The 21,981-nt window shown below is 40.4% G+C and overlaps 1 protein-coding gene across 1 annotated transcript in view; it reads right to left on the minus strand.

Moving 5' to 3' along the window:
* The window catches only part of LOC308378227 (NACHT, LRR and PYD domains-containing protein 1 homolog), a gene marked incomplete at both ends in the record, with an annotated part of 33,559 nt that overhangs the window by 8,017 nt on the left and 3,561 nt on the right, over positions 1 to 21,981 (minus strand). Inside the window, 3 exons of the mRNA XM_080855087.1 lie at positions 839 to 1,012; positions 1,464 to 1,637; positions 20,164 to 21,981. Coding sequence (XP_080711213.1) covers positions 839 to 1,012; positions 1,464 to 1,637; positions 20,164 to 21,981 — 2,166 coding nt within the window. The remainder of the gene's footprint in view (positions 1 to 838; positions 1,013 to 1,463; positions 1,638 to 20,163) is intronic.

Consider the following 21,981-nt stretch of genomic DNA (forward strand, 5'->3'; position numbering starts at 1 on the left):
ACACACACTAACTGCAGGGAAACCCAAATACACACAAACAAACAGAGCCGTGCTCTTGCCACAACATTCTCATGCTGTGCTACTCAAGACTATTTTATTCTAACTCTAAAAATTAAACTAAATAAGTTCACTATACCGGTTGCAAGGTGTGAATTTGACGATCTCAAAATCAAATTAATTAATACATTAAAAAAATCTTTTTGGGGGGGGAGGCTCCAGCCCTGCTGCTTACTAACTAACGTTGATAAACCCAGGTTTACCCGACAGTTAAAACACAGCTACTTTCATTTGAGGATAAACTTGCATAAGACGTTTCACTGTAGATGTCAAGGCTCGGTGTTTACTGGGTGTGCATGTATATGACCCTTCTATTGGGATAGCGAGTAACGTTTCTCGGTTATTTTTCCCCGAAGTCCACCAATCTCAAACTATACTTTTAAAGTCCATATCACCAGGTTGCCTGCATCAAGTTTCAACATCCAATAGGCTTTCACCAGATAGGATGCCAGGAGCATGCTCTACAACATGGGATCATCCATTTCTAGCTTCATAAAGTTATTCAAATGTAAAGTAAACATATCTTAATTCTGTGCTTAATAGTTTTATTTTATTACTATTTTACACATCATCCAATAAAATGTTCCAGGACAACTGTTTCAATTTCCATGTAAGTGTTCACTTTTGCTCAGTTTCCATGACTTTTCCAAACCTGGAAAATGAAAAAATAAATTCCATGTTTTCAATGGTTTCCAGGTAGCGTGGGAACCCTGATAAAATTCACAGGGAGCCCCCCCCCACACACACACACACAGGTATGTTGTTGTGTGTTAACACTCACATTAGTTTTTCTAGCTTGCAGTGGGGATTCTTGAGGAGGTCTGAGAGATGCTGAACTCCTGCATCACTAATCTTATTGACAGATAGGTCCAGCTGCTTCAAACTGCAGGAGGTTGATCTGGCAGCTGATGCTAAAGCAGCACAGCTCTTCTTTGTGAGGGAACAATGATCCAGCCTGGGAGAAACATAATGACACATCTGATTATTACACTCACACACCATACTTCAGCAATACAGACACACACAAACAGAGACACAAACACACACACACACACACACACACACACACACACACACACACACACAGTCACACACACACACACACATAGAGCAGTACAGGAACACACCCCGTTCCTCACCCATTACACTGTATCACACACACACTCACTGCAGGGTGACCCAAACACACACAGACCACTTGACCAATTACATGATTCTCCAAACACACACACCAAACTTCACTCCACAGGGGTCACCACATACACTCACACAAATACGCAACAGATGTGCCACACATACCGTAGTTCACCTACCCCCATTTACCCCTCCCCCCACATAGAATCCACAGGGTGCCCCCCCCCCCCCCTTCCACACACAGAGGTATGTTCTTGTGTGTTAACACGCACTGTAGTATCTCTAGTTTGCAGTGGGGATTCTTGAGGAGGTCTGAGAGATGCTGAACTCCATCATCATTAATCTCATTCCAAGATAGGTCCAGCTGCTTCAAACAGCAGGAGGGTGATCTGGCAGCTGATGCTAAGGCAGCACAGCTCTTCTCTGTGAGGGAACACTGCTTCAGCCTGGGTGAAACATAATGACACATCTGATTATAACACTCACACACCATACTTCATCAACACAGTGAACTACACACACACACACACACACACACACAAACACACACACACACACACATAGAGCAGTACAGGAACACACCCCGTTACTCACTCATTACACTGTATCACACACACACTCACTGCAGGGTGACCCAAACACACAAAGACCACTTGACCACTTACAGGATTCTCCAAACACACACACCAAACTTCACTCCACATAGGTCACCACATACACTCACACAAATACGCAACAGATGTGCCACACATACCGTAGTTCACCTACCCCCATATACCCCTCCCCCCACATACAATTCACAGGGTGCCCCCCCCCCCCACAAACACACACACAGGTATGTTGTTTGATGTTAACACTCACTCTAGTATCTCTAGGTTGCAGTGGGGATTCTTTAGGAGGTCAGAGAGATGTTGAACTCCTGCATCATTAATCTCATTCCAAGATAGGTCCAGCTGCTTCAAACAGCAGGAGGGTGATCTGGCAGCTGATGCTAAGGCAGCACAGCTCTTCTCTGTGAGGAAACTCTGCTTCAGCCTGGGAGAAACATAATGACACATCTGATTATTAGAGCTTGGACAAGGTACTAGAACAAACCTGTATGGACAAAGGTGTACCTTGTCTAGTACAGTCTTGAGTTTTGTGTTTATATGTTTGGGGTTTTACAATACATTATTTTTATGGAAGCCACTGTCTCCTGCGCCGTGTGTTCATGCCTGCAACCCCATTCTACCAGGCTACATCCCACATTGTGAGATGGCCGGCTCTGGCCTTTTCTCACACACTCACACACCATACTTTATCAACACAGTGAACAACACACACACACACACACACAGACACACACACACAGACACACACACACACACACACAGTGTTCCTCACTCATTACCCTGTATAACACACACTCATTGCAGGGTGACTCAAACACACAGACTGTACTTCATTCAGTACACTGTATCACACACATGAACACACAGACACACTCATTGCAGTGGGACCCAAACACATACACACATGAGAACACGCGAACCTTAGTAAATTCACTCTCACACACCCACCAACAAATACACATCATACCCTCAGTCATTAGACAACATAACACACATACACACACCAACAAATAGACACACACACTCATTGCAATAGGACCAAAAACAAACACACACACACACACACACACACACACACACACACACACACCTCTGTAATTTCACTGTCTCACACACTCACCAACAAATACACACACACACTCACTGAAGGGTGACCCAAGCACAGACACTGTACCTCAGTCATTACACTGTACAACACACATACACACCCACCACAGGAAGCTGTGGCCTACTGGTTAGGGTTTCAGGCTGGTAACCAGAGGGTGGGCCGGTTCGATCCCCGACCAGTAGGAAAAATGTGGGCGGGGGAAGTGGTAGAGCACTGCTCTCCCATGCCCACATCCACGCCTGAGGTTCCCTTGAGCAAGGCACCTAACCCCAATCACTGCTCCCCGGGCGCTCAAAAGCAGCTCACTCCTCTGGGTTAGTGTGCTTCACTGTGTGTATCAATATGTGTATCACTACCCTGGACTGGTTGGTGTCGTGGTGAAATAAAATTAACAAATCTTAGCAGAGCGCAGAAAAGGAAGAAAATCAGACGGGCTATATTATTAAGAAAACTTCGCCAAAAGTTAAATACTTTTTTTACAACCGATCAGAGGATAAACACTACCAAATTAAGTGGAGGATACACTTGATGAGGATCAAGCTTCTCTGTTTAGAATTAAAATGAACATCGTCATTCATTGTTATGACTTTCGTGTTAATATATTGCCCTTCCAGTCAAAAACCAGATATTTCTACACTAGTATCATGTGAAAAGCTACTACGATTGCGCTGTTAGAGTTAGCTGCACAGCTAGAACCACCTGTGAAAAACCAGCTATAGCATAGTTGCTAATAGATGTTTGTAGTGACAGTTGCTAGCCATAGCTATTCACACGTTTTTATGTGCAGTTAGCAACGAAATACAGTACTGTGCAAAAGTTTTAGGCAGGTGTGAAAAAATGCTATGAACTAAGAATGCTTTGAAAAATGTAAACAATAAATGTTTATTTTTTATCCATTTACATGGTAAGACTGAGCACAGCAACAAGACACAACGTAGTTATACTGCATCAGCAGGGTCTCTCCCAGACAAAGATTTCAAAGCAGACAGGGGTTTCAAAATGTGCAGTTCCAGCTCTTTTGAAGAAGACGTTGAGGATCGTAGACGCAGTGTTCAGCCAAGGAAACTTAATGCAGCTGATGAAAAACACATCAAGCTTATTTACCTTCGAAATCGGAAGATTTCAAGCAGTGGCATCAGCTCAGAACTGGCAGAAACCAGTGGTACCCAGGTACAGACATTTACTGTCCGGGGAAGTCTGGCCAGAAGTGGTCTTCATGGAAGAGTTGCAGCCAAAAAGCTCTACCCCGACAAGGAAACAAGGCCAAGTGACTGAACTAAGCACGTAAACATAGAAACTAGGGTGCAGAAACATGGCAGAAGGTGCTCTGGACTGATGAGTCAAAATTAGAAATATTTGGCTGTAGAAGAAGGCAGTTTGTTCGCTGGAGGCTGGAGAGAGGTACAATAATGAGAGTCTGCAGGCAACAGTGAAGCATGGTAGAGGTTCCTTTCCAGTTTGGGGCTGCATTTCTGCAAGTGGAGTTGGAGATTTGGTCAGGATGAATGGTGTCCTCAATGCTGAGAAATACAGGCAGATACTAATCCATCATGCAATACCATCAGGGAGGCGTATGATTGGCAACAAATGTATTCTGCAGCAGGAACATAACCCCAAACATACAGCCAATGTCATTAACAACTATCTTGAGCTTAAAGAAGAACAGAAAGTCCTGCAAGTGATGGTATGACCCCCACAGAGCCCTAATCTCTACATCATCGAGTCTGTCTGGGTTTACATGAAGAGACAGAAGAATTTTAGGAAGCCTACATCCACAGAAGATCTGTGGTTAGTTCTCTAAGATGTTTGGAACAATTTACCAGCCGTGTTCCTTCAAAAACTGCGCAAGTGTATCTGGAAGAATTGATGCTATTTTGAAGGCAAAGGGTGGTCACACCAAATATTGATTTAATTTAGAATTTTCTTCTGTTCCTTCACTAGATTTTGTTAATTTATGAAGAATTGATGAAAATAAACTGTTAACACTTCCATTTTGAAAGCATTCTTAGTTTACAGCATTTTTTCACACCTGCCTAAAACTTTTGCACAGTACTGTATATCTCGGTGTCGTGCGTGCATGTTGAATAAAAGCCTAACTGTAGTGTGAGTAGGCCTAGGGTATGAGTCTGAAATACACACAAACTTATTGAAGGGTGACCCAAGCACAGACCGCGTACCTCAGTCATTAGCCTGTATAACACACATACACGCACCAACAAATACACACACACACACTCATTGCAGGGTGACCCAAACACACAGACAAGTACCTCACTAATTACCCTGGTTCTCTCTCACACACACCCTGTACCTCAGAATTTGCACTGCATCTTGCACACCAACACAAATTCACTGATGGGCGACCAAAACCCACAAACCCACACACATACACACTCTGTACCTCACTAAGTACATTGTATGACACACAGCAACACAGTCATTGCAGTGGGAGCCACACACACACACACACACAAAGACACAATTTCACTGATAAGCGACCAAAACACACAAACATACAGACTCTGTACCTCACTCCGTACATTGTATGACACACAGTAAGACACACACACACTCATTGCAGTTGGAACCAAACACACACACGGAGAGAGACACACACCCTACCTCAGTAATTTCCCTGTATGTCACACACACCCACAAACCCCCACTGCAGGGTGACACAAACACACCCACAAACACACACACACACCCCTCTCTCACACACACTCACTGCAGGGCGACAAAAATACACACACACACACACACACACTAGACCAGGGGTCTTCAACAGGGGGTCCGCGGAGGTACTGCAGGGGGGTCGCGAAATCTTTGGTTGATAAAACAATTTTTTTTAATATTTCTAAAAAAAAAAAAAAAAAAAGCTCTCTCAAGCTGGGCACCGGATCACTCACAGCACCTTTCATGCAAATACGACAGGACAGGCATTAGCCAATCAGATCGCGTTTCTGCTCAAGTCTAAAGAGCGCGAAGATCAAAAATAAAAGATGGCGGACCAAACTCCATAGCTGGTCTTGTTTGTACCTATAAATTGTTAGTTTGACATTTTTTTGCTTAGATTTTAAAAAATAAATAAAGAGAAATAGACACTGTACAAGGTCAAAAAACTTTAATTGTAACTGAAAAATAAGTCTGAGAGGATTTGCGAGGTGTATGAGCCCCCTAGCTACTAAGCATGTTACTACCTACAATCTTAACAACTTGCTAGCGGTGTGATTGGTTTTTTGTTGTTAAATTCTTTGTTCAAAAATGCTAGGTTAAATTCAATGTTAAAAAATAAAAATGTTAATGAATATATTAACCTTTGTATTATTTGAATAGCTTAGTATTGAATACACAATAACAGGGTAGCTATGTTTATTTGGCACTAGGCCCAGTATATTATAAACAAATTTATATAGTAGGGGGTCCCTGCTTATCTCGCCATCAGTTTGGGGGTCCCTGGCCTGAAAAACGTTGAAGACCCCTGCACTAGACCCATCAAAGGGGCTCCCCACACATGCCAGTCTTGCCACACATGCCACTCCACAGAGGACACTGTACACAACACACATTGACCAGTACAGGCAACACACATGTACAGTCCCCTTACTAATACAAACACACACACCCATTCCTCACTTATTACACTGTATCACCCACACCAACACAGACACTCACTGCAGGGTGACCCAAACACACACACACACAACACTTGACCAATCACAGGAATCTCCAAAGACGCACACCAAACTTCACTCCACAGAGGGCACAACATACACTCACACAACAGATGTGCAACACACTGTAGCTCACACATCGCAGCTGGCAATATCCTCTAACAACGCCAATGCAGCCATATCTCCCACTGAAAACTAAGCCACTAATAGACTTTTTAACACTCTAAGGTCCAAGGCCTTTTAGACTTTTCTAAGTTGTCTGACATGCCTTGATGTTTTTGTACATTTTGCTTAACTTAAAACATTGATGCACAAATGGAATATATGATTCTATTCTTGACGACCTCAGCAATAATATCATGTAAGTAAAAGGAATGTAGTAAAAAAAAAGTTTAATTTAAATCAAATGTAAACATACCCTTGGAAAAGCCTTGTTTCAGAGGTGCTCAGACTTTGTACATAAACACATTGTAAAGATTTATTCACAAGACTTTTTATTTCTGAGCCTTGTAAACATAGGTGTTGGCTAAACACATGTTAGTTTAGCATTCAGAAAGTATGTCTTGTTTCACTACCACATATTTATAATTTCAGAGTGTCCTGTACCATTCCTAAATCTGTGCCCCTACAAATGCATATTGATGAGTTGGTGTGAACAAACCTGTGACACCTCTCGCAAAGACAAAGGCCATATCCTAATGGCCCTAGAATGTCTTTGTGGCCCAAACCCCCTGGAGTGAATCTTGCCACATCATGACCCAATGGAGATCACTGAATCACCATCTCCTTATCATATGAATAGCTGTCATTTGCTAATGGGTGGGTCCTTAGCAGCAGAAACCCCACTCAGATACTAGAAAGTGCAACACATCAGTTCTATTCCCCTGACAAAGTGCTTATTTATTTAAAAATTTTGAACTGTATATATTATAAAAGAAAAGGGTTCAATGTTTCCGTGGTTGTTCTTTTTATGTCTCTAAGACGAAAACTCGCGGAGCTTTACATTTTTTTTGACAAAAAAATAAAAATATCCCGTACGGGGGATATAGACCTTAGACAGTTAAAGGCTATATATTGAGTGAAATGTTTTACACTTGTGAAATTAAAACGGAATACATATTAGACGTGCATTTCATTCATGTGTGAATTATTCTAATAGTTTAATTGATTTTATTAAGCGAAACATTAATTTGGCCTTTTACCATTAGCCCTAATGGTGACGGTGGTGCAGACCATAATGATGATGATGAAACTGCGTGACGCGCTCTGAGAGTTCTGAATTCCTGCAGTACTCCAGTATTGCCATAAGGAAATGTATTTACGTGAACCAGAACCAAACGTAGAGATCCTTTTCCACGTCTAAGACGTTTCTTATAAATCTGTACTTGACCGTGGATTTGATCGCACGCATACTCTAAGATCAAATCAAGCATAAGTAAGTTTTATAAATGAGGCCCACACACACACACACACACACACACACTACATGCACACACACCCCGTTCTTCACTCATTACTCCGTATCACACACACACTCTAATTGCAGAGTGACCCAAACCTACACAGACAGTAACTCAGTAATTACCAAGGGCGTAGGTTTGCATAGGGTTGGTAGGGACTAGTCACGACCAAAGTTTGGGAAAGACAAAAAAGTCCCTACCAATATTTTGTTAATTTGAGAAAATTATTTTGCACAATATATTTGCAAACTCATTTGTATTATTATCAATACAATGTTCGTCGCCCAGAAGAGTTAGAAATACATTTCTAAGTTTTCCAATGCGCCTGTGAGACAAGATGCTGTCATTTAATTGGCTGAAGTGGCAGTCAGAAACACTACGTGAATCCTGAAAGAGTGCTGCTAGTAGGTACGGTAAGCTACTAAATTCGCCAGGAAATAATAACGCCTCATATCAGTATTTCGTTTGGTCTCAGCATTGATATTTTGACCCTTTTGTGCTCTGAAAAGCCACCTAAAGAGATGGCAGAAGTTTTTTTCCACCCATAGAGCTATCAAAAAGCCCAGCCCTCTGTTCCATTTTCCCTACCTACCGTACCTACCGTACCTATACTTATACGCAGTACACAGTACACACTCACTAGGTACGCAGATTCTCAGCAGGTGAGTGCTGCTCCAAATCTAATACTCCGTGGTGCACTTACCGGAAATTACGATCGCGACAAGCCCCGCGTTTGTCTTTTTCGAGCTGAGCGGCTCTGCCTGGGTCCGCCTCTTCCGCTACGTTGACAAGATGGCGGCCGTTGAGAATGGACAGTGTACCCTGCTTCCACACTCAGCGTTTTGACCGTTATGAGTACAGATACGGGTCCTTTGGGTATACTTCTTTTCGACGCGGAAATGGGAAATCGGAAAACGGAACACCCTACATACTCACACTAAGGATGGTAGGTACGGTAGGTAGGGAAAACGGAACAGAGGGCTGGTCACTGTTAGTTAGCTAGTCGGAAAACTACCCACATTGCGAAGCTGCTAACCCTAAATCGCCACCCATTGTACAATGGAAAGATGTTTTGAAAGTTGTTAGTGTGTAGGGCATGAAACTTTAGCTTGCATTACATCTCGTCTTGTTGAAGCCAGAAGGATAAGCTACCCTACCCTGTTTAGACAATTTTACCCATGAATGTAATCAATCACACTGGCTATTTTGAGAATACATGTTATTGAAGGTAGTAAAAAGGTGCATTAATTGGGATGCCCAAATGTATGTAGCATATAATTCATGACTACATTATTTCATTGCACTGCAATCCAGATGATGTAGGTTTAGTACAGCTCCATAAAACCTTAACCATTTACCCACATATTACAAAATACAAATTAATTTCAGAACAAACAAATGCACTGCATGTACTTATCATTTGGTCATTTTGTTCATTAAGGCAATATTTTGAAATGCATTCAGGAAACTAAGAAATCCAGTGCAGGTTGAGGAAGAAGCAGCTGGACCATCAGGGCTTGAGATGAGGTCTTACTCATGTTTGGGATATCCAAAAAGGACAACAAAAACATGTGATGTCAAGAAATGTGGAGAACGTTTAGTTTTTTATTTAAACTAAGGGTTTATTATTCTTATTATGTTTAAATCAGTTCCAAGTTCCACAAGTTAGTACACAAATGTTAATATATTCTAATAAAGTTTGCCTGTTAAATATAACATCAACTACATTTTTCAATTTATGGTGAGGGGGTCTGCCGGGCAGTGTCCCTACCAATGCTGAGACCAAACCTACGCCCTTGGTAATTACCCTGGATCACACACATACACACACACACACACACACACACACACACACACTAGGACAGGCACACACCCCTTTTTACTCACTCATTACACTGTATCACACACACACACACAGTACCTCAGAAAACACACCAACACATTCACTGCAGGGTGACCAAAATATACACAAGCATACACACACACACACACACACACACACAGACATACACTTGACCCATCACAGGGTTCTCACTCAGAGACTTCACTCCACAGAGGACACTGCATACACAAACACAAACAAACTAAATGTGTGGTACGCACGCACAACAAATACACACAGGCATCACACTTGACCCATCACAGGGTTCTCCACACATACCAGACTTCACAACACAGAGGACACTGCACCTGTACATACACAACACACAAACAGACAGACAGACCTATACAACACTCACGCACGCACACGTTTACACAAACATACACACACCCTTACTAATGCTAACATACTATGTTCAACATCTCCTAACCATCCCTCCTTCACTCTCTCCATCGTAGTGTGTTGTGTGTGCTTCAGGTCTGTTGCATAGAAAACGGAGAATAAACCGACACTCTACCCATCAGACTAGCATTTCATCGAGTCCTTTGTTAAATCATGCCACCGCAACTAACTTCAGATATAAAATAGAGTTATATTATAGTGGTGTTTCACATGAAATCTGAGGACAGTTCTTCTTTTGGGTAGGACACAGACAGGCACTTCAAAGTCACAGCTCACACACTCAGAGGGCAAGGGACATAAATGACACCAGGATCGTGATAGTAATTCTGATGAGCTGCAACCTTAGATTTGTAAGATTTGTCTGTTTAATTATCTAAACAGACACATTCCTTCACTCTTAAGCATGTATCATACATACAATATTTCATAGTCGTCATCTTCACATGCACAACTATACAAATTAGCCTTTTGACAGCCAGATATAATGTCCGTATTCCCTACGGAAGAAATCACCCTTCTCAGTTGGAACAGTCTGCGCCGTCACTTTAAATAGTGCAGAAAGACGTTGGAGAATGATTTCGTTTTAATACAGTGAAGGAATGTGTCTGTTTTAGATAATTGATTTAAAGTAATGGTTAGCTCCTGGGAGGAGGAGTAGGGGTGAATATAAGCTGCATTCAGATAATGGCAGGCAATCTAGCTTTGGTCTATTTTTGATGTTTCGATGTTCAATAACATCAGAAACTTGTGTATTTGGTGTAAATGTTTATGTTCATTGAATGGTACTATTCTCGTTACATCTTCTTGCTACAGATAAGAAAATGTTGTATTTCGGTGTCAAACATTTGTTTAAAGTTCACTGTGAACACAAGGTGACAATGATATTGTCACGTCCGTGCAAGGTCGCCAGTCCTCTAGAGGACGACGATCACTCTAGAGCAGCTAACTCTAACCATTTCCTCTTCACTGGGCTCTTCACTACTTCCTACTTAAGCACTGGGTGTCCTTCCCATAGACATATATAGGTAGACGCCTTCAGCCCATTGCCGCGGCGAAAATTGTCGCGGCCATTTTGGGAGAGGGGTCAGTGACGTCATTTGCGCCGGTCACAAACGCAAGTTGCCGGGAGCAGCTGGGGGTTTTTCTGAACAAAAATCACGATAACCTTTTCCACCTCGCAACCGATTTCACGGAGTCATTTCTATATTCAAGGGTTTATGATCTACGTGAAGTATCCCCTAAAAGATTTGTCTCCATGTTACTTTGAATGCTCGCTACTACTTAATCTACAGTCTTGCACCCACAGCTCGTGCATCTTGAAAATACTGAGTGGATAACTGAACTACCGGAACAGTGCTTCTTTAGGTACTGTTTTGACCATAATTGAGAGAAATAGCCTTCAAATCAAACAGTGAGAAACTGGCAGTCAGTACGTTTTTTATAGTTATTCAACAATAAACAGTAAATTAAAAAAGAACCAGTTCAAAAAGACAATGGTAAACAAGCATCAAAACACCTGCTGCTCTATACCCCGCAAACAGGGAACGTCCCCAGGACGTTAACAGGACATTCGCAATGTCCCCAATCGTCCCCAATTGGTCCCCGCCACAACGTTCGCTAGAGGACGTTACCAGAACGTTTTTGACGTTCGTAGCAAGTCTACGTTTGGTCCTTCTGTGACGTTCGCATGAGCCTTAAATCGGATTTTTAGGGAACCTTATAATTTGTTCTGTCAGCTCACGTCCCCAGGACGTCCTTTTAAACGTCCCCGTAACCTTTACATGTAGGTCCTATGCGTGACGTTCGCACAAGCCTTAAAACGGACTATTAGGGAACCTTATAATTTGGTCTGTCAGCACACGTCCCCAGGACGTTCTTTAAAAACGTCCCTGTAACCTTAACCTGTGGTCCACTGCGGGACGTTCGCATGAGCCTTAAAACGGACTTTTAGGGAACGTTATAATTTGGTCACTCAGCACACGTCCCCAGGACGTCCTTTTAAAACGTCCCCATACCTTTACCTGTGGTCCACTGCGGGACGTTCGCATGAGCCTTAAAACGGACTTTTAGGGAACGTTCTTATTTGGTCTCTCAGCATACGTCCCCAGGACGTTATTTAAAAACGTCCCCGTAACCTTTACCTGTGGTCCTCTGCGGGACGTTCGCATTCGGTCCTTCCAAAACGTCCCCTTGACTCCTCTCTGAACCAGAGGTTCCGCTAGAGATTTTTTTTTTCATTTGCCCGACATTTTAATGACAAGCCGGCCAAATATCTATTTCTGCTTCTAAATTAGCCTATTGAAGAAAACTGACGGCCTGCGTGGCTTGAATAATAACATAATCAGGTAGTTTAGAATGCAACATGTTCATTTTCCTAAGTTTACAATGGGAAACAAAAACATTAATGTCTGATGCGCGTCAATAAGTGGCCTTTGTGGCGATAAAATGAACGCCGCAACATGGTCATTGCTCTGTTCAATGAGAGCAGAGATTCTAAAACTATTCGACCCTCTTGTGAATCCTTTGCGTCGCCTTTTCGCAGTGCTAACAGAACATTTTACTGTGACTATCAATTACCTCGCACCTTAGCCAAGAGAACTTGTCACTCCATAACGGCATAAACGCCTGACATTTCGGCTTTTTTCTCTGGTGAAGCTGTTCGAACATCTAGGGCTTCAGGTAGGCTATTCAGTGTTTGGAAAGTTCACTTTCTACATGAACTAGTTCAGTACATTGTCCATAATTAAAAATTTTGAACTAAGTTCACAGCTCCAATTTTCAATATGCTGCGAGTGCGAGCTAGAATTGTTCCAACTTCGGCGCGCTCATGCACGGGCATAGACAGTGTAATAAAATGAAACGCGTGCAGACGCAACACTGCAGGTATTACAGGTTCATCCTCGTCAGACGGTTAACCCTCATCAGTTGTGTTTGGCCTCTGAAAAAAAGCTTTTAAGGCCGGTCTGCTTGGCCATGTTGGATCCTTGTCACTCAGTTCGCTAGAATTGTTCCAACTTCGGCGCGCTCACGCACGGGCATAGACAGTGTAATAAAATGAAACGCGTGCAGACGCAACACTGCAGGTATTACAGGTTCATCCTCGTCAGACGGTTAACCCTCATCAGTTGTGTTTGGCCTCTGAAAAAAAGCTTTTAAGGCTAGTCTGCTTGGCCATGTTGGATCCTTGTCACTCAGTTCGCTCCTCGTTTGAAACCGAGGGTTTGCGCTTTATTTAAAATGCAGCATATGCGTGTTGTTAAATAACTTTCTAACGGCAGATTAGCATGTTCCTTTAAAACATAATAAGGGCAGTGCACGTTTGCTTTAAAGGCCTAAATACAAGGATTGTTGTCAAATCCAGATTGTGTTTGCGAGACGGGATTTTTAAGAAATTCCAATCAGACAATTTGACCGGTGAGCTCTACGTTCTGTTGCAGCATCTTTGAAGGGCTGCGGAAAGCTCAATGTTAAAGCTAGACACTTGATAGACCTTCCTATGTATGCATTGTATTGGAATCATGCAGACATTACATTTATACAACAGATCAGTAGAGAAGCATTCATATTTATTTTATTTCATCATTCTTAGGTTGGCTAGTTATTCTGCCTCCCTGCCCGCACGTCCGTGACGTGCCATGGATGTTAATTAAAAAAGGAATAATTAGGGAAAACCCTCAATGCGTAGTGACTGAGATCGCTACAATATGCTTTTCCTCAAACCCTCGGAAAAAATGACTAAGTTTGTTGGCTGTCTCACACTGTGATAAACGTGTTAAAGTGACAAAATAGTAATCAGTCAGTGTTAATACAGTAGGTAGCGAAGTGGTTTAGTAATAGGAAGTTTAACGGTTCGATTCCCATGCCTCGCAATCAAGTTTGTAAGCGTGTGTGTGTCTGTGTGTGTGTCTATGTATATCATATGAAATGTGTAATATAAATGAACTTGAATTTGTGTGTGTGTGCACCCTGTAAGCACAATGACGGCTTCGCGATCTATTGTTACTCAGCAAAAACGGTCGTCCCTGCTACGTCCGCGGTGCGTCCTTGAATAACCTCCAAAGGCCGTCTAAAACACGTTTCCCAGAAGTCACCACAATGCCCTTAGGATGTTCTTGCAACTTCCTGCAGAACGTCCCCAGGACCTATAGAAACACTTTCCCCAGACGTAACCACAATGCCCTCGGGACGTGCTTGCAACGTCCTGCATAACGTCTCCAGGACCTATAGAAAACGTTTCCCAGTTGTCACCGCAACGTCCTCGGGACGGTCTTGGAACGTCGTGCAAAACGTCCTTGAGTTGTCAAGGGAACCATACACATTTACTTTTTTAGAACGTTCAGAGAGATCATTACAGGACGTCGAGGGGACGTAATTTTGCTTACAGGGTATTGCTATAGCAGAAAAATATACATAGGCTATCTCAATATATTTAGTTTAACTGTAATATGAATACCATAGGATATATATATATATATAATGACTGACTAAGGTAAACAAACACTTGCTGCTTTCTGTATTTGTATAGCAGTAAAATATTGCCTATACCTCAAAGTATGAATACCATAATATTTCAAAAGTGTCATTCTAATACAAATACCAGTCCTGGTTGCCGCTTCCTAAAATAAAAGAACAAAGAACTTTAAAACAACTTGAAGCGGTGTCCATATCGCACAGTGTAATACACACACACACACACACACACACACACACACACACATACACACAAAAACATTTTCAGCAAAGCGTGACGAATCGTTAGTGATGCACCTACTTTTTGGAGATGCGTTGGGAAACTGAAGACTGATGGTTTAGTTCCATCCCTGAGCATCCTCCGAGAGCAACTTCTCCCAACCATCCAGGAACAGTTTGGTGATGAACAATGCCTTTTCTAGCATGATGGAGCACCTTGCCATAAGGCAAAAGTGATAACTAAGTGGCTCGGGGAACAAAACATTGATATTTTGAGTCCATTGGCCAGGAAACTCCCCAGACCTTAATCCCATTGAGAACTTGTGGTCAATCCTCAAGAGGCGGGTGGACAAACAAAAAAAAAGCTATTTTCTGACAAACTCCAAGCATTGATTATGCAAGAATGGGTTGCCATCAGTCAGGATGTGGCCCAGAACTTTTTAAAGGGTTTAAGCTTATATGTACAAATAAATATATATGTACATATATATATATATATATATATATTTATATTTATATTAAATTATTATATTATATTTGATATTACTATATGTGTATTAGAATGAGACTTCTGTATTAAAAGTGTTTGTTTGTGAAATTACCTTTTATTGTCAAATGATGTTACATATATAAATATACAGTATGAGTCATTATATTATACTATGGTATTTATGTATATTTATATTAAATTATTATATTACATTTTATATTACTATATGTGTATTAGAATGACACTATTGAAATATTATGGTATTCATACTTTGAGGTATAGGCAATATTTTACTGCTATACAAATACAGAAAGCAGCAAGTGTTTGTTTACCTTAGTCTTCTGTATCATTGCACTGAGTCATTAAATATATATATATATATTATGGCATGCCGTTCAGGAAATTTACATTTGAATAAATACAAAAGTCTGAATATATATACAAAAGTCTGAATATATATACAAAACTCTGAATATATATACAAAAGTCTGAATATATATACAAAACTCTGAATATATATACAAAAGTCTGGATATATATATACAAAAGTCTGAATATATATACAAAACTCTGAATATATATACAAAAGTCTGAATATATATACAAAACTCTGAATATATATATACAAAGTCTGAATATATATACAAAAGTCTGAATATATATAAAAAACTCTGAATATATATACAAAAGTCTTAATATATATACAAAACGAAGTCTGAATATATATATAAAAAACAAAGTCTGAATATATATACAAAACGAAGTCTGAATATATATACAAAACTCTGAACTCTGAAGCGCTCAATCCGTCTTTGTCCGCCATATTGGATTGAGCGCTGATTAAATCAATGGTACCAAAATGTTTGTGATTACGTATTTTCTGCTTCATGAAACTCTGTTTTTCTGTTATATTGTTCAATTTTGACATTGATTTCTCACTAGAAATGCAATAATAACACGTTTATTTTACACCGTTTGACTTCACGAAGGATATTTTTAGAGGCAGGTTCCCCATTGATTTGACTGGGGTCTTGTCGAAACCTTCGTAATTCCTTGTTTTCTGCTTCATGAAATACTGTTTTTCTGTTCATATGGTAGGGTGACCAGACGTGCTCTTTTTCGGACATATCCTCTTTTTGAGACCTAAAAAATGCGTTCCGGCAGGGGTTCCCAAATCGTCCGGGATTTTGCCTCGTCGGGTGCTTCACAAAATGTCATATCTGCGAGTATGTAAGGGTAGACAATTTTCTGGAAACACACCCGCTACCAATGGCTAGTTGTATTACGAAAAAGTACCTTACGTTATTTATACCCTTGGAATGGCCCACCTATCTAGGTCATGGTGAGTATTATTTTGTAGAAGGGAAATGGTCAGTGGCAATCTATAACACAATTATATGCTTATCCTACATAAACTATGGAAACTATTAAAAAAAACCTATTCAATTCAATGAATAATGTCTTATTTTCATTGGTATATGCAATGAGGATTTCTGGGTAATCATTTTTTGTCCAATGTCAAGTCCCTATTTGATCATGTGACGAGAGGATACGATGTAGGCTATCCCATTTAAACGTAAAAATGTCCTTCGTTAAGTCAAACGATGCAAAATGAACGTGTTATTATTATTGCCTTTTTAGCGAGAAATCAATGTTTAATCAATTTTAGCCATATAACAGAAAAACAGTATTTCATGAAGCAGAAAACAAGGAAGTACGAAGGTTTTGACAAGACCCCAGTCAAGTGAATGGAGAAATTGCCTCTAAAAATATCCTTGGTGAAGTCAAACGGTGTAAAATAAACGTGTTATTATTGCATTTCTAGTGAGAAATCAATGTCAAAATTGAACAATATAACAGAAAAACAGTATTTCATGAAGCAGAAAATAAGTAATTATAAACATTTTGGTACCATTCATTTAATAGGAAACGCTCAATCCAATATGGCGGACAAAGACGGATTGAGCGCTTCAGAGTTCAGAGTTTTGTATATATATTCAGACTTCGTTTTGTATATATATTCAGACTTCGTTTTGTATATATATTCAGAGTTTTGTATATATATTCAGAGTTTTGTATATATATTCAGACTTTTGTATATATATATTCAGAGTTTTGTATATATATTCAGACTTTTGTATATATATTCAGACTTTTGCATATATATTCAGAGTTTTGTATATATATTCAGACTTTTGTATATATATATCCAGTCTTTTGTATATATATTCAGAGTTTTGTATATATATTCAGACTTTTGTATATATATTCAGACTTTTGTATATATATATTCAAATGTTAATTTCCTGAACGGCATGCCATAATATATATATATATATATATATATATATATATATATATATATATATATATATATATATATATATATATATATATATATATATATATATAACCTATGTATGGCATGCCGTTCAGGAAATTAACATTTGAATATATATATACAAAAGTCTTGTATATATATTCAGACTTTTGTATATATATATTCAAATGTTAATTTCCTGAACGGCATGCCATAATATATATATATATATATATAACCTATGTATGGCATGCCGTTCAGGAAATTAACATTTGAATATATATATACAAAAGTCTGAATATATATACAAAAGTCTGAATATATATACAAAAGTCTGAATATTTATACAAAAGTCTGAATATATATATACACAAGTCTGAATATATATATACAAAAGTCTGAAAATATATATACAAAACTCTGAATATATATACAAAACTCTGAATATACAGTATATACAAAACGAAGTCTGAATATATATAAAAAACGAAGTCTGAATATATATACAAAACAAAGTCTGAATATATATACAAAACTCTGAACACTGAAGCGCTCAATCCGTCTTTGTACGCCATATTGGATTGAGCGCTTCCTATTAAATGAATGGTACCAAAATGTTTGTAATAACGTATTTTCTGCTTCATGAAATACTGTTTTCCTGTTATATTGTTAAATTTTGACATTGATTTCTCACTAGAAATGCAATAATAACACGTTTATTTTACACCGATTGACTTCACGAGGATATTTTTAGAGGCAATTTCGTAATTCCTTGTTTTCTGCTTCATGAAATACTGTTTTTCTGTTATATGGTAGGGTGACCAGACGTACTCTTTTTCGGACATGTCCTCTTTTTGAGACCTAAAAAATGCAGATAAATCAGATAAATATTTTCTCCCTGGGGGGTCGTACCGTGGATCTAGGCAGGTTAGCAGGCGATGGAACCCTTTATCCTCCACAACGGATAGAGGTTGTTCGTCGAGGCAAATCAACTCCATAATTTTGAGAGTGATGACTTTCCACCTCTTACTATCTCTGCTGTACGGTACACGTAATTTAAAAGCATCATTACTGTAGGCTGGCTGAGGGATGGGGATGAGATCGTCACTAGCTTTGGCTCATTTATTTTTTCATACTCTGAATATTGCGTTGTATGGCGTGTTCTAAGATGCCTAATCATATTTGTTAAAAGTTCGTTGGTGGGTTCCCCCTCGAGGGATATCAGAGCGACATTCATTACAAATGGCAAACTTGACGTCTTTGTCAGACACTTTAAAAAAAATCCAGATGGGAGAACTCATTTTGCTTGACCGTTTGACACGCAGGTTGAAAAGTCGCGCAATTCATTTACGTCAGGTGATCTGCTTTTTTGATTCACTGATCACAGATCAAGCAATTTTTACCAATATCTGCCGATCATGATCGGTTGCCGATCAATCGGAGCATCACTAGAAAATAGCAAAGGAAAAGATCACGTCAATGAATGTTCACAACATATGGCTACTTTACAACTTGCATGTGCTCCAACAAAGAAGTTAGCAGCGTGGCTGGATATGAGGTTAAATAGTCAAGAGTAAATAAAGGATAATGATGGTGTATCAGCATAGTGTAGTGTAATGTGATGTATCAGCATAGTGTAGTGTAATATGATGTATCAGCATAGTGTAGTGTAGCGTATAATGGTGTATCAGCATAGTGTAGTATAATGTAATATGATGTATCAGCATAGTGTAGTGTAGTGTAATATGATGTATCAGCATAGTGTAGTGTAGTGTTATATGATGTATCAGCATAGTGTAGTGTAATATGATGTATCAGCATAGTGTAGTGTAATACGATGTATCAGCATAGTGTAGTGTAATATGATGTATCAGTAAAGTGTAGTGTAATATGATGTATCAGCATAGTGTAGAGTAATATGATGTATCAGCATAGTTTAGTGTAGTGTAATATGATGTTTCAGCATAGTGTAGTGTAATATGATGTATCAGCATAGTGAAGTGTAATATGATGTATCAGCAAAGTGTAGTGTGATATGTATCAGAATAGTATAGTGCAATGTAGTGTAGTGCACCACACACACACACACACAAAAAACACACACACACCTTACTCCAGCACACATGAAATGGTGAGAAACACACTTGGATGTCATCTGTCATAGTGTTCAGACACACACACACACACTCCATATTTCACATAGGATGCCACACACACATTCACTCACACACACACTTTACTTCATGCATCACAGCAAACCCCTCCCCCCACCCAAACACACACACACACACTCACATATAAACACACACACAGTCACAGATTACCGGTTTACTTACAAAGCTGATGTGACCACTGGCACCAGCCTCTGAAGAACATCTTCTTGACTGAGGAGTTCAGTCAGATCTTCCTCTGGTGTTTTTATGTACTTCTGCAGATCAAACTCATCTAGCTGCTCTTCTGAAATCTTAAAAGTCAATCTCCCAGTCTCCCACTCTCCTGGTAAGAGCACGTCTACATTCAGTTTTCCTGAGCTCCTGTCAATGACCTCCACTACAGCATGGTGATTCAGCTCATTCAGACAGTAGAACAGGTTGATCCTTCTGTCTGGCGTCTCCTGATCTCTGACCTTCTGTTTAACATACTGGACTGTTTGCTCTGAGCTCTGTAATTGGCTTCTTGTCTGTGGCAGTAAGTGTCTTAAGAGATTCTGATTGGACTCAAGTGAGAGGCCCAGAAGGAAGCGGAGGAAAAGGTCCAGATGTCCATTCTTACTCTCTAAGGCCAGATCCACTGCAGTCTTGTGTAGGTCATGAAGTGTTGCAGCTCTGAACAGAGCAGAGAGCTGAGAGGTTTGCTGTTGGTCAGACATGTTTCTCTCTCTGCTGAAGTAGAGGAACACATATAAAGCTGCAAGAAACTCCTGGATGCTCAGATGCACAAAGCTGAACACCTTCCCCGGGCATAGCCCTGCCTCCTCTCTGAAGATCTGAGTACACACTCCTGAGTACACTGATGCTTCTGAGACATCAATGCCACACTCTCTCAGTTCTTCCTCATAGAAGATCAGATTGCCCTTCTCTAGCTGTTGGAAAGCCAGTTTCCCCAGTTTGAAAATCAACTCTTCGTCTGTCTCTGTTCTCTCTGTGTACTTTTCTTTTTTGGTGCTTGTCTGAACGATCAGGAAGTGTGTGTACATTTCAGTCAGAGTCCTGGGGATCTTTCCTCTCCCAGTTTCACTCAACAGTTTCTCTACAACAGTAGCAGCAATCCAGCAGAAGACTGGAATGTGGCACATGATGTAGAGGCTCCTGGCTGACTTCAGGTGTGTGATGGTTCTGCTGGCCAGGTTCTCATCACTGATTCTCTTCCTGAAGTACTCTTCTTTCTCTGGGTTATTGAATCCCCTTATTTCTGTCTCACGGTCCACGTACCTAGGAGGGATCTGATTGGCTGCTGCTGGTCGGGTGGTGACCCAGAGGAGAGCAGAGGGTAGCAGATTCCCCTTGATGAGGTTTGTCAGTAGCACGTCCACTGAGGCTGGCTCTGTCACATCACAACACCTTGGGTTGGAGTCAAAATCTAGAGGAAGTCGACACTCATCCAGACCATCAAAGATGAACATAACTCTGTGGTCTGAACCGGTGAAGATCCTTGGAACTTTAACATCAGGTAAAAAATGCTGAATAAGCTCTACCAGACTGAGTTTTTTCGCCTTCATCAGATTAAGCTCTCGGAAAGGGAGAGGAAATACGAAACGGACATCTTGATTGGCTTCTTCTTTAGCCCAGTCTAGAATGAACTTCTGCACAGAGACTGTTTTTCCAATGCCAGCCACTCCCTTTGTCAGAACTCTTGTGATGGGTCTGCGTTTAGAGTCTACCAACCTATCTCTCCTGCTGTCACCTTCCACCTTCTGTTTAAATAGGTCACTGCATTTGATTGGACTGCCTTGTGCTGCTTCCCTCCAGGATGATTTCTCTATCTGTTTGACCTCATGTTCATCATTGACCTCTCCTCTGCCCCCCTCTGTGATATAGAGCTCTGTGTAGATCTCATGGAGGGGTCTGGGGTCTCCCTGATTTGGGACGCCCTCAATCAGATCCTGAACCTTCTTCTGCAGAGTGGATTTGAGTTTTGCCTCCTCTGATGTCAAT

Source organism: Sprattus sprattus (genome assembly GCF_963457725.1).
Source record: "Sprattus sprattus genome assembly, chromosome: 17".
In the NCBI taxonomy this organism is placed as follows: domain Eukaryota; kingdom Metazoa; phylum Chordata; class Actinopteri; order Clupeiformes; family Clupeidae; genus Sprattus; species Sprattus sprattus.